This window comes from Streptopelia decaocto (assembly GCF_964273445.1).
Source record: "Streptopelia decaocto genome assembly, chromosome: Z".
NCBI classification, from domain to species: Eukaryota; Metazoa; Chordata; class Aves; order Columbiformes; family Columbidae; genus Streptopelia; species Streptopelia decaocto.
Window position 1 is genome coordinate 53,875,541 of NC_138657.1, and position 13,911 is coordinate 53,889,451.

A 13,911-nucleotide genomic window follows, 5' to 3' on the forward strand; every position below is an offset into this window, starting at 1 on the left:
AAGCAAGGAGATTGGACTTTAGCAGAATGGGGAATGGGGAATTAGCAGAATGGGGAAAAGCTGCTCTTCAGATTTTTTTATTTGAAACTCAGTAGGGTAGTTCATGTAGTGAAAATAAGTGGGAAGTATGGTTTACACTGTGCTGAAAGAGAAAATTTGCAATTTAATTTATTTTTTAATTCAGAGTTATGATCTTGGGCCTGTCAAGCTGTAACTCTTGTCAGGAAGCTTCTCATGGGTCTAGGCTGTTTTCAACAGCAGCTGTGTTTCCTGACTCACCTGCCAGTTAAGAATAATGAAAAACATCACAATAATTCTTAGCACTTTTATTGCACATTTCTGTATTTTAAAAGCATTATAAACATCATCAAATCCTAATGTTACCTTTGGGAGATCAGTTAGTGAGCAAGCAGTGTTATTTTCATTTTGTGCATAGGGAAGCTTGCGTTTGAAACAGCAGTGCAACTGGCCAAGGCTACAGAACAAACCAGTAATCGAACTATGAACAGAAGTCAAGAGTTTTTGGCTTCTGGTTTCGTGTCTCTCCTATACTACCTGTTAGAAAGCTGAGGATGGAGCTTGGAAAAAGGAAAAAAAAAAAAAAAAAGGTGCCTCAAGTTTATCTCTACCTTTAAAAATGAACCTAATATGTCAAGGAGGATTTTACAGGTCTGAGAAGGTTTTGAATTGTTATTAGTAGGAGATAGACATGTAACTGTTGTTATATATCCGGACTCACACTGAACCTGTGTTTCTATCATACTGAGTCTCATCAAATTGTATATCACTGTATATCTATTACAAAGAAAACATATTTAATTACTGTGGAAACCAAAATTCAGTCAGCATTTAAGCTCAGATATATCAGTGGGAAAAATCAGTGAGAATTTGTGAGGTTAAGTGGACATTAGAAGCCTTTATGTTTTGTGGCATCCAAGCCTTGGCTTTTACGTGAGTCTTCTGTTCTGGTGACCAGCATCAGCAATTTCTATATTGTTATATGTATTCTGGAATCATTTTGGAGAACAACTTAAAAATAATTCTGTTGGTCAACACTTGCATTGACTAGGTGCTGAAGAGAGATAAGGAGGCTGTGAAGGTGGCAGGTCCCTCCCATACCAGAATACTCGCATAATAGTTATTCTTAATACCACTGGAAGACTTCAGATCTCACACTTACCTCCAGGGTCTCATCTCCCAAAGAAAATGGTTATTTTAACTTCTGCCTAGCATCAAGTGGATGATTTAGATCTCATGCATAGGTAGAATATGGAGGACAGCAGGTACTGTGTCCTGTCCAGCATTAGCCATTCTGAAATAATTTTTCAAAATCAGAATTTTGACCAAATGCTACTGTTTTATTCAGCACTGGTAAAATTTCTAATTTTCCAATAATAAAAATGACCTCTTTGACTTTTGAAATAATTATTTATATAGCATAGGCTAGAAACAGACATTACTGTAAATTGTGGATGAATAGTGTATGTGTGCATGCATTTTCTAGTTTAAGAAAGATTGTAAAACTACTATTTTAAATAGGCATCTGATGGAATCTAAAACATGGTATAACCCTCTTTGACTGCAGGGTTGTATAATTAGCAGATAAAGTTTGAGATACACTTTTTAAGTCAGGTAACAGCAGATAGTAGTCTCAGCCACAGTTATTTTTCTTCTTTGCTAAATTATGATTTCTGTCATTGCCATTTCTTCAGTTTGCCAAGGCCTTGTGAATGGCAGCCCTCCAGTGCATCAAGCGCTCCCACCATTCTGGTGTCATCTCCAAACTTGCTGAGGGTGTAATACATCTTATTGTCCAGACAGTTGCTGAAGGTCTTAAGCAGTCTTGGCTCCAGTACTAACTCATGGGGAACTGTTCTTACCTAGATGCTGCTTAGATTTGGAATTACTTGCCCGTTACCTTTTAAGCGTGATGGTTCAATCAGTTTATTGCCTGCCTCGTAGTCCATTCATCTAGTCCATATGTCTCCTGCTTGGCTACAAGGTTTCAGTGAAAATCTACCCAAAACCTTGCTGCTGCTGCTGCTCTTATTTTTAATAGAGCCAGGAATTTCTTCATGAAAGGGAATCACATTTGCCACATAAAATTTACCTGTGGTAAATCTATGCTGAGTCTTCTAAATCTTATCTTGTCCTTCATATGCTAAGAAATTACTTCGAAGAGAACTTGCTCAACAAGCTTTCCAGGATTTAGGATGAGGCTGGAGCAGCCTGTAGCTCCCTGGCTCCTCTTCCCCTTCCCCTTCCCCTTCCCCTTCCCCTTCCCCTTCCCCTTCCCCTTCCCCTTCCCCTTCCCCTTCCCTTTCCCCTTCCCCTTCCTCTTCCTCTTCCTCTAAGATGATCTTACCACCAGACCTTTTCAGACCACTGGGGACCTCTGCTAATCATCTCAGCTTTTCAAAGAAGATAATTAGAACATGGCCTCACAATGACGTTGACCAGCTTTGTCAGCACCATTGGATGCATCTCACATGGTCACTGGACCTTGAACATGACCGATTTACTTAAGCAGAAGCTAACTTGATCTTTCCCTACAGAGAGTGGTACCTTCTACTCCCCCAAACTTTCTTCTGGAGAAAGTGACATGGAAGACATGAGAGCAGACCTTGCCAGTAAAATAAGGCAAAGAAAGGTTTGAGTACTTCATTCTTTTCCATGACCTTCATCACTTGGTCATCTTCTCCATTCAGTGGCAGGCCCACATTTTCCTTTTTCTTTATTTTTGCCTTTGATGTACCCTTTTGTTGCCTTTCTTGTCCACTGCCAGGTTCATCTCCAGCTGAACTTTAACTTCACTGATGCCATTCCTGAAAAGCCAGTCAATACTTTTATATTCCCTCTTGGAAACATGTTTCTTCTTCCACTTCCTGTACTTTTACTTTTTGCATTTCATCTCTATTAGAAGTTCCCTGTTCAGCTGATTCAGTGTCCTACTATTGTTGAGTCATTGGCTGATTATGTAGGAATTTTATGATAAAATATTATTTTATTTTTTTATTATTATTATTACATTCCTGTATGCATTCCATAAAAAGGAGGGATTTCTTAAGTAACTACACTCTGTTCTATGTTTCTGCATTCACATACTTTGGTGCTGTTGTGTTAAACAGATCAGGAGAGATTGTTTTCTTGTTTCATAGCTGATTTTATCGTAGGTATAAAGAGACTGGTCACTTGCTAAGTGATCTCTTTAAATGATTTCTCCTGATGATTCTTCCTAGTTTGTTGCTCACTTCTCTGCTAAGGTGATTGTTGGTGCCAAGGTCTACAATTGCAATGGCTCATCTTGCAAGCGAAAGCTCAAAAAGTAAAAAACTGCTTCTAATTATATTTGGTTAATGTTGCAGTGAGGTAGTGGCAGGCTGTTAATAGTTTTTGGAAGATTTATACTTTTCTGTCTTTGGTTTTTTCTTTTTTTTTTTTTTTTTTTTTTAGCAGTTAACCGGTAAAGTAGTTATTTTCTTAAAATATTTGGGCAACAAGCCAAATTGAAGCCCACACACATTTGATTCACCATTGAAAATGCAGTGTGAAAAGAAATGCATAACAAAATAATGTCTTAAGATACACTTTTTCACTATGTCATATTAATGTCATTTTAGAGATCACAAAAGAAATCAGAAAGCTTATCCAATTAGAGGAATACATAGTGTCTTCCTTATGAGGATATTTACATGTTGGAAATTGTCACTTTAGATTAGCTTCACTATCAAAGATGTCTTGGGCTCTTTCTGATTTGCGTTTCAATCATCCCTACCACAGCAGCTTATAAATACACACAAGATAACTACTGGACTGTCACAGGCACACAAAGCTGAGGAAAAGAGGATCCGGAGGGTGATCCAACCAGCAGCTGTGTGTAAATCCAGCCTCTAGGACAATTCCATCCCATCTGTCTTGGTCTGGAAGGACATGGTGTACCATTGAAGGAGAGCATAGAACAGCTCAAAGGCAGCTCGTGTGGTTGTGTGTGGAACAGTGCCTAGTTTGACCAGTCAGTGCATACCTAGGTGAGATAATCAAAGTAGAAACATAGAATCATAAAATCATTTCGGTTGGAAGAGGCCCTCAGGATCATCAAGTCCAACCATAACCTAATGTAACATGTCACTGTTTACTGCAGGGTGACAATAAAACCATGGCAGATGCTCTCTGTTAACCCTCTACCCTTCCCAGTAAGGAAAGGTAATAGGAGAAAAAGGGAGAGAGACTTGCAAGTTGGAAAAGTTAAAAATGCTTTACTAATGCTATTAATACATAGAGAAAATAATACAAAATAGACAAAACCACTCTTGAATTTCCTGGGGTAGCATAGTGTTTCCCTCTTCTTGCGGTGGAGCTGTCAGTCGCTGCAGCGGCTGCAGGACAGGTACCCATAAGTCCTGGGCTGCACTCTGCAGCAAACTGGAACTGGATTCAGGGATGCAGAGTCTGGAACCAAGCCTCGGATCACAGGGCTGACAGGCAGGGTCCTTTTCAGATGCCAGCCATGGCCAAAGAGAGCGAGACCCTCGTGATCTCCCACTTTTATACGGTGTATGATGTGTATGGGATGGAATACTCAGTTGGTCGATTTTAGTCACCTATTCTGTCCGCTTCTCCTTGCAAATATGCCCCTTTCACTTATGGGACGTGCAAATTTTATCAGTAACCTTGGCTGCTATAGCAATAAATCTAAACCTGTGCCTCTTCTGCATACCATTGCTACCATTATCAGCTCCCGAGTGAACAGCGTCTCAAAAATCATACAGCTAAATTCAGAAAAGAGAAGTTACTTAGAAGAACTTAGCTGAAAAGAAAAACTCACTAAAAGAGAGCTGGTCTTGTTTTTAACAAAACCAGGACATAGCTCTAGCACCAAACCATGTCTCTAAGAAATTAGTCTAAACACCTTTTAAACATCTCCAGGGATGGTGACTCCATCACTTCCCTGGGCAGCCTGTTCCAATGCCTGACAACCCTTTCCATGAAGAATTATTTTCTAACATCCAATCTAAATCTCCCCTGGCACAACTTCAGACCATTTCCTCTTGTCTTATCACTTGCTACTTTGCAGAAGAAACCAAGACCCTCCATGCTACAACCTCCTTTCGGCAGTTGTAGAGAGCGATAAGGCCTCCCCTCGGCCCCCTTTTGTCCAGGCTAAACAGCCCCAGCTCCCTCAACCACTCCTCATAAGAACTTGTTCTCCAGACCCCTCACCAGATTAGTCACCTTCCTCTGCACTCTCTCTAATACCTCAATGTCCTTCTTATGATGAGGGGCCCAAAACACAGAATTCAAGGTGGGGACTCACCAGTGCCGAGTACAGTGGCACAGTCATTTCTCTAGTCCTGCTGGCCACACTATTCCTGATACAAGGCAGGATGCTGGTGGCCTTTTTGGCCACCTGGGCACACTGCTGGCTCATGTTCAGCCACTGTTAGTCAACACCCCCAGATCCCTCTCTGCCAGGCAGCTTTCCAGCCACTCTTCCCCGAGCCTGTAGCACTGCCTTGGGTTGTTGTGACCCAAGTGCAGGACCCAGAGCTTGGCTTTGTTAATCTCATGCAATTTGCCTCAGCCCAACCATCCAGCTGGTCCAGATCCCTCTGTATGGCCTTCCTACCCTCCAGCAGATGAATACTCCCACCCAACCTGGTGTCATCTGCAAACTTACTGCACTCAGTCCTCTCATCCAGATCATTGATAAAGAGATTAAACAGAACTGGCCCTGACACTGAGCCCTGGGGAACACAGCTCACGATCGACCACCAACTGGATTTGGCTCCGTTCAGAACGAGTCTTTGGATCGGCCATCCAGCCAGTTCTTTATCCATTGCAGAGTACACCCATCTGGGCCATGAGATGCCAACTTCTCCAGCAGAAAGCTGTGGGATATGGTATCAAAGGCTTTAACTGAAGTCTAAGTACACAACATCCACAGCCTTTCCCTCATCTACTAGTTGGGTCACCTTGTCATAGAAGGAGATCAGGTTGGTCAAACAGGACCTGCTTTTCATAAACCTATGTTGACTGGGCCTGATCATATGGTTCTTCTGTAAGTGCTGTGTGATATTACTCAAGATCATCTGCTCCATGACCTTGCCCAGAACCGAGGTTAGACTGACAGGTCTGTAGTTCCCCGAGCCCTCCTTCCAACCCTTCATGTAGATGTATGTCATGTTACCCAGCTTCCAGTCAACTGGGACCTTGCCAGTCAGCCAAGATTGCTGATAGATAATGGAAAGCGGCTCAGTGATCACCTCCACCAGCTCCCTCAGCACCCTTGGATGTATCCCATCTGGCCCCATAGACTTGTGGATGTCCAAGTGGTATAGCAGGTTGCTAACCATTTCCCCTTGGATTATTTGGGCTTCATTCTGCTCCCCGTGCCTGTCTTCTGGCTCAGGGAGCTGGATACCTGGAGCACAACTGTTCTGACTAATAAAGACTGAGGTGATGAGGTCCCTTCAAATCCCTAACATTCTGTGATTTTGTGATTCTGTGTGAAGTAGGTATTTAGTACCTCAGCCTTACCCTCATCCTCTGTCACTATGTTTCCCTCTGCATCTACCAGGGGATGGAGATTCTCCTTAGCCCTCCTCTTGTTGCTAATATATTTATAGAAACATTTCTTGTTGCCTTTCACAGCAGTGGCCAGGCTCAGCTTTAGTTGTGCTTTGGCCATTTATTTGATCCAATCATTCTACAGGTCTGTGTGCATAGTCACTGTTGTGTAATCTCTATTAAGGCTGATTACAGGCCATATTTTTTTCTCATGCCTGCCTTTCTCTAAACCAGCAGAAGCGACAAGGTGGTTCACAGGCAAAGCATCTGGGCTATGTAGCTGGGCTGTTGTCAGCATTCCATACTTGCTTTGGTACAATCATGTGTGGAGAAAGCATCTTGTCACATAACCTAACAATCAGTACACACAATTCATAATAAAATTGGATACTACTTTATAGCCTTATTCTCTTTATAACTTAAAACATATCTGGCTGAGGAAATCCCCTGTGAATAAGGAGATGACTTCAGAAAGTCTGTCTTGGTAAGCATATAAAATATGCCTGTTCTTTCTTTCATCAGATACTTGCTTATGACCAGTACTGGTCACAGGATGTTAATTAGAAAGACTCGTGGTCTGGCTAAGTATGGCCATTCTCACATAAAACAAATTGTAATAGTTCTATTTTCTAGACTATTATCATCCATTCATAATGTACATTCCTTCCACATGATTCTGCAGAATTTTCATCCATGTTTAGACTACTAGTAAACATAACTTTGCTGATGAAGTTATATTTGTACATAAGCATATGCACAGTAGGACCTTAATTAGTTTTATGATTAGGTGAGTACAGATTTAGAATTACAAATTTATAACATTATTTACTTTATTTATTTTAATTTACTTTATATCTTTTGAACATAGTTCCATTAACGTTTCGCACTACTGGCAAATAATGCAGTTAATGCAGATTCCAAATCTCATGTTAGAATTTGCATATTTAACATTTTTAAGGGTTTCTGTTTAGATAGTGTACAATATCATATCCAAATATATTATAATATTTTAGATAGTGGTGATAAGGCTTTTAATTTGCAGAATTACACACTATTGAAATAGAATGAACATTTTATAAAGCAACACTTCTATCAAAATGTTATTGCATTAAATGGCATTTTTTTTGTTAAAACTTTACTTAGTGGAAAAAAATATTTTGTATTCTTGCAGATGGGACTTTTTTTTTAACTCTGGAGAATTTTTTTAAATTTGAAAATTTGAAAATTATTGTTTTTTATTAAATAGAAAGCTGAAATCCAGAAAAATGTTTGAATTTATTGAGATAATGCTTTGATTCCCATTAAAATATGAGGAAAATTTGTACAGTACATAACAAATAATACTTCATATTGGAACACAGGGTAATAAATGGGACTTTCTGGAAACAGAAGGAAGCTGATTTCTTCACAACTGTAATCAAATAATACTTCAAAACTATTTCCACATAGATATTTTACATTAGGTGTACTCTCTGAGAACAGCCTGTTAAACACATTGAATTATCTGCTGTCTTTTTTTTTTCTAGTCTAAGCCCCCAAACTTCCTTCTGATTCTTTTAAACATCCTACTTGAAGTTTTTCCTTTCACTTCAAATGAAGGCTTGACATTAATTCTCTGGAAAACAAACAGATCAGGTCCTCTTCAGACTTAAGTAAATAACAATTTTTGCTTTCCTTAAAATGGTTTTCTTTAAAGGAGGTAGTGTCTATAAAATGGAGATTAAAAGAAAGGACTGCAAAATTTTCTTACAAAAAATACAGGCAGATAATTTTTAGTTCTTGTAACAGCAAATAAAATAGAAGAACCAAGTCGTGAAAGGCTGTAACTCTGGTTTTGCCTTTTTCCCAGCAGTGAACAAATTTTATGAGATGTTTTTCATAGGTCTGTTGCCTGAACTTCTGAGTACAGAGTGAAAATGTGGGCCTTATCAGAGGATCTGCTCCATACGATAGAGTCAGATCTGGTTGACTGCTATTACTTTCTACAAAATAAATTTCGGTGCAATCTCAAGTAATGGGTATGTAATGGTCTCGTTCTGTTCTCTCTTGACACATCCCTTCTCAACTATAATTTTCTTTAATTCAAAAGTAACTCTGGTCTTTTTTCTGGTACAGGTGAAAGGATGATTAAATGCAATAGTTTGACAATGACAAATGTGTGAATAGGTGGCTGCAGAATCTCAGACTCTACAATAAATGACAATCTGTGGCCTTACTGAGTCTAACATATTACAAGTCTGCATGTCCCTAACAGAAAATAAATATATAGTGTTTAAGATAGCTACATATGATCCAAAATTCACTGAACATGCAGAAATCGAGACTTTTAAATGGACACAAATCAGTAGTATTGATTTTCAGCTGCTTTTATCTAGTTTTGTACTCAAGCAATTGGATTTTTATGACAAGTTTGTCTGAAAAGTTTGAGGGAGTTGTGTCTTTCCTTGACTGCAACCTTGCTGCAACATCTCCTTCTTTAGTGTCATTCTGTTACTCTGCTTTGGCTCATATCTCCTTTCTCCTCCAGTTATTCATATCTTTCTGATGCTTATAGGTGCTTATTATAATCTCTGTTACTGTCTAAGACATCTATTAATCAAATATATTCTGCTTTTCTTGGTCTGCCACAATGTAATATAGTTGTTTTTCATGTTCTTTATAATATTTGTAACTACTCATCTTTGGCAGAAGACCTGAGTTCAATGTGTTTTGAAATTATTATCCCTGGATACGTGCATGATGGATGGAGAAGACTGACTAGACTGTATCAAGTAACACAATGTGTCAAGTAACTTATACAATATTCAGCACTGTGGTTCCAAAGCCATTTTATGAAAAACTTTCATGCAATTCTATAAAAACAACTCTCAGCATGTTTCTTGGGTAGTGTAAATACAAGTTTGAATAGCAGAACATGTTTTTTGTATATGCAGAGAGAACTATGGAAAGATATTCAATAATCAGTAGTAAAACTTAATGTCATCCTTGTAATTTTCCTCAGTCAAAGGTCTAGTCTGATTTTGTAATTGCAAAAGTAAAATATATTAAATAATCCATAGCCACAAATTTTTATTTTGAGATGCTTCATTTATCATGTATGCATGAATCAGTAGCAATTGTTTCTCTTCATCAAGTGTGAACACATAACTGTGCTTTTTGATTCACAGATCAATTGGTGTAAATTTGGGCAATAACTGTGCTTTTGCCACCTTTATTTTTGATGCTAAAATGTCTTGATGTAGAATATACCTGCAAAGCCTCATTGTTCTGCACATAGAGACGGTGTCAAAATCCTGTTTAATTAAATGGGGACTGGATGTGGCCTACACAGAGGTACTAAAATCTGTGTGGGAGTTTCATGTAAAATCATCAGAAGTCTGGGGTCTGGAGTTTGTCTGTAAATTTGGCCTTAACCGAAAACAGAAAAAAAATTCTTAAGATTTTCTCTGTTAAATGTAAATGACATGTTAGCTTAAAGTAAGTAACAGTTATTTTAAAAATTACAGAATTACAATATTTTTACTGTAGTAGAGGAGGAAATCACAAAAAATGAAGGCAGTGTAGAAAAACCCTTTAAAATCCCAGCATTAAGATAATAACACAAAATAAGCAGTATTGATTTCTCTGGTAGTTTAAAAATCTTTAAGCTCTTCATTAAGATGCTTGTATTTCAGGTGATTGTCATTGATTTCCTGGATGAAGCAGAGGCTAGATGTACTCTGTCATTTTTTAGACAAGAGTTATACAAAATAAAGTAGATGTTGCTAATCTGAAAAGGAGCTGCATCATTGCATATGAATGTACTCTAGAGTTAGATTTCTTTCAACACTGGTTAGTATTGAATTTGTATTAAAGCTTTACTGTGGTCCTGATGACCTCATCTGGGGATTTTTCGTTTTGCTAAATGCCCTACTACGTAATGGAACCATGGCTCATGCACTTCTTGGGATCTCCATTACAGCCATGAATAGAACCTGAGCATCCTGAATCTCAGTTTAAATGTAAGTGGCATTTCAATTATAGGCTGAGTTGAAGATCCATTATTCCTTTGATGCTCTTGAAAATGTATACTTGTCCTTATACAATACTTGATGACAGACGTGAAATCCGCAATTTCTGAGAAAGGTGAAGAATTGTTAGGAGTTGTTAGATGTAAGAGTTTTCTGTAGATTTAAGGATAGACACTTCAATATTGGGTTATTTTGCTATCTTTGGGACACCTTGAATTTGGAAAAAAATGCAAACAATTGTTAAAAATAGTAGTGAGAGCATCTACCAAAGACCAAGTAAAGGTAAACAACAGACCTTCTTGACCTGTAACATAAAATTCCAGAAAAGCAAACACTAACCTTTTCAAGATATCTCAAGAATTTTAACTGGGAGTAGCCCAAGATAATCAGGATAATAAAGTCAGAGAACATGTATTTCAAAGATAAGGGAAATAGAATTGTAGATATTGCAATTTTCTAAGAACCTTTTTTGTTCCTGCTTGTTTGCTTGAATAGGTTCCACCAATAGCTAGGTAGCTAAGAATGACTGAAGTCAGAGAGATCCAAGCCTAAAACTTTTTAATTTGAATTTAGACCTTTGAAAACTGCAGCGCAATTGACAGTACAACATTTTTTTCAGTCTCAGAGTGCCAGCATAGTCAGTACAAAAACATTTGCAAAGCTCCTCTAGCATGCTTTGTAATGAGCCCTGATGATAGTGTGGGATAAGAGAAGTTATATTCAAGGTAGCCCTGTAATATAGCAGTAGCAATTCCTACTGTCTTCAGTACCAATTCATGAGACGCTATTAGCACTACCATGAGAGAAATGGTTTTGGGTGCTCTTCTGGCTTTGAATCCTCTTTAGAAATCAAATAATAATTTTTTTTTTTTTTTTTTTTTCTGATCATCAGTGTGATTCCAGGAGGTAGGACTGACAGCTTTAACACAAGGAATTCAGTAAGAGTTGTCTGGTTTGCTAATTATAAATTAAAGTAACTTAAAAAAATACAGATAGCTTAGAAAGGTTATTAGAAGAAAAACCCTCCACATTCCATTCAACTTTTTGAAGAGAGTTTGAGAAATTTTCCCATTCTGTAAAACACAGGAAGTTAAATTTATAAGTCAAGATTAATTGTGGTAAGAAGCACAGTGAAGACAAGCAAAGAAAACTCTTGAAAAAGCTATTCTACCAGTTTTCCACCTTATGTCAAGGCTAATAAAATATGCATAGAGTATTACTGAAGTAACACAGAATACCAAGGAACAGTGATGAGAATAAGTAAATGATGCTGTTGAAATTTTTTTAATTACCATAATTCCTCTCTTGTATAGCATTTTCCGTAGGGAAAATAGATGATGCTTAATAGCTGTATGGTTACTTAAAGATAAACATACTTAACATATGATGTGCTTAACTAAGAATCAAGAGGGTATGTCACAACCTATTGAAGAATGCAAAAAGCTGTGGAAAGGGTAGCATGAATAAAACAAAACAAAGCAGAAATCTTGTTGCTATCAGTGGAGTGCTGTAAGAGTACGAACTAAGAATATGAATTTCACTTAGAGGGTATAGTTGCATTTTTTTTTCTCTCAATGATTTTAACTAAAACCACCCAACACTTTCTATCTTTGACAGCATTTACTGTCAGCAGTTATTTCAGTAATTAAAGCAGTTAAGTGGATTATGATTTCTTACCCAGTGCTATATCTCAGTTGGAGAAATCATAAGCATTGAGCTACAGGTTGTGTTTTTTTGCTTCAACATTAAATGAATATTAGATATCCATCAGGAATCAAATCCAAAACAGATGATTTCATTGCCTGAGTGATGAGTGGCACTCAAAGTCCTGATTCCATGAAGTAGGAGCTGTTTGCTGGCTTTCAGTACCTGAGGACAGAACTTGGTGCTCCATATTTTATTATACCTAAAAGACTGTGAAATTCGACTTTATTTATTCTGTAGATAGGTACTGTGATATTAGTTGCTTTCTATGAATTTTTGGGAAAGCATTCACAACTAACTTTTTATATGTGTGGAAAGCTGCCACATTGTTCTTGACCACCGTAATGATACTGAATATATGAACATTTAAAACACCAAAACCTACAACCTCCAAACCAGCAGTAACAAAAATCTAATTATAAAATCTGACAAGTATTCCCCATTAACCCTGAGATGTTAATCACATTCTAACAATAATGGCTAGGCAGTGGTAGTTTCCAGTATCTCTGACCCCATCTTAATCCCTTTTCAAGTACGAATTGAACACGTGCTCATTGTAGGGGATCATGTTAGTACAAGCAGAATGTAGTCACACTGCTCTAAACCAGGTAATAATTTCTAAGTCTACTATTTTTGCTTCTGTAAGGGTCTGTAAGATAGAGGGGAAGCAGGGCAAGACTGCTTCAGTGAATGCTGGCCAAAGAGAGACAGAGCTGGGAATGGTTTCAGAATTCCTTTTCTTTGTGATTGCTGCCTTGGATTGTCAGAATCTGGCCAGCATCCCTAAGTGTTTATAAACCCAGCAAATATCAAGTAGAAACTCAGTTTCTTTTTTGTTTTGTTTTGGTGGTGGTAGTGGGGTTTTGTTTATTTTGTTTGGTGTTGGCTTTTTAAAAAATATATATTTTTATTAAGGAAGGGAGTGAAAAGTAGTTTTTAATCATTTAATCTTTCTCTGTTTCTCTTCACACTTGAAAATACTGGTGAGAGGAAAGAGGCTGTTGAAGAGAACAATGTGGGTGTTAGCTGAAGTTATAAGATAGCATTGAAGCATTCCACCATTTTTTTAAATAAGAAACTTGAAAAATGTGGCATTTTACTGTGCAAAGAGTTCTCTATGAGGTCTTTCACATTTGTTTCTGGAGGGCAGTGCTCTTATGCAAGTGATTCATTTGACAAATGTGAAAGAAATTTCAGCCAATGAATTTCATATTTTCAAAGCGTAACTAAAGCTGATATACAGGCTACAGGCAAATATTGCAATTCAAATAACATTCACTTGTAGCTCAAATACGAGCTGAACAATCCAAGTTTCAATCAAGACAGAAGGAAAACCTATTAGTGGTTCTAGCTGGAGAACTATCAAACCAAAATGAGCAAAGCTTCGTAAATACAGTCATTAATATCAGCAGGATATTTTCGGTGAGTATGAGGTGCACAAGTAGCAAATTACAATTTTGATAAATAACAATTTAAAACTTTTTTTTTATATCTCAAGTTAATATCCCTCAATAAAGGTCTTTACTTTGGAGAGTTACAGATGGGAAATTAAATTGGCAATATTCACACTCACTTACTCGCATTAATGAATGCTTCTTTCCCCTCTATCCTTCATTTAAATAATAACTAA

The 13,911-nt window shown here is 37.6% G+C and overlaps 1 protein-coding gene across 2 annotated transcripts in view; it reads left to right on the plus strand.

Annotated features, from left to right (window-relative positions):
- Window positions 1–13,675, plus strand: part of LOC309451565 (3',5'-cyclic-AMP phosphodiesterase 4D-like) — a 201,513-nt gene extending 187,838 nt beyond the window's left edge. Inside the window, exons 4-6 of one of the 2 annotated variants that reach the window (XM_082075317.1) lie at window positions 10,529–10,568; window positions 11,470–11,515; window positions 13,567–13,675. In XM_082075317.1, the coding sequence (XP_081931443.1) occupies window positions 10,529–10,538 (10 nt within the window). In that variant the 3' untranslated portion in view covers window positions 10,539–10,568; window positions 11,470–11,515; window positions 13,567–13,675. Of the gene's footprint in view, window positions 1–8,449; window positions 8,482–10,528; window positions 10,569–11,469; window positions 11,516–13,566 lie in introns of those variants that run through there. The other variant, XM_082075316.1, reaches the window with a different exon arrangement.
- Window positions 13,676–13,911: the final 236 nt, after the last annotated feature.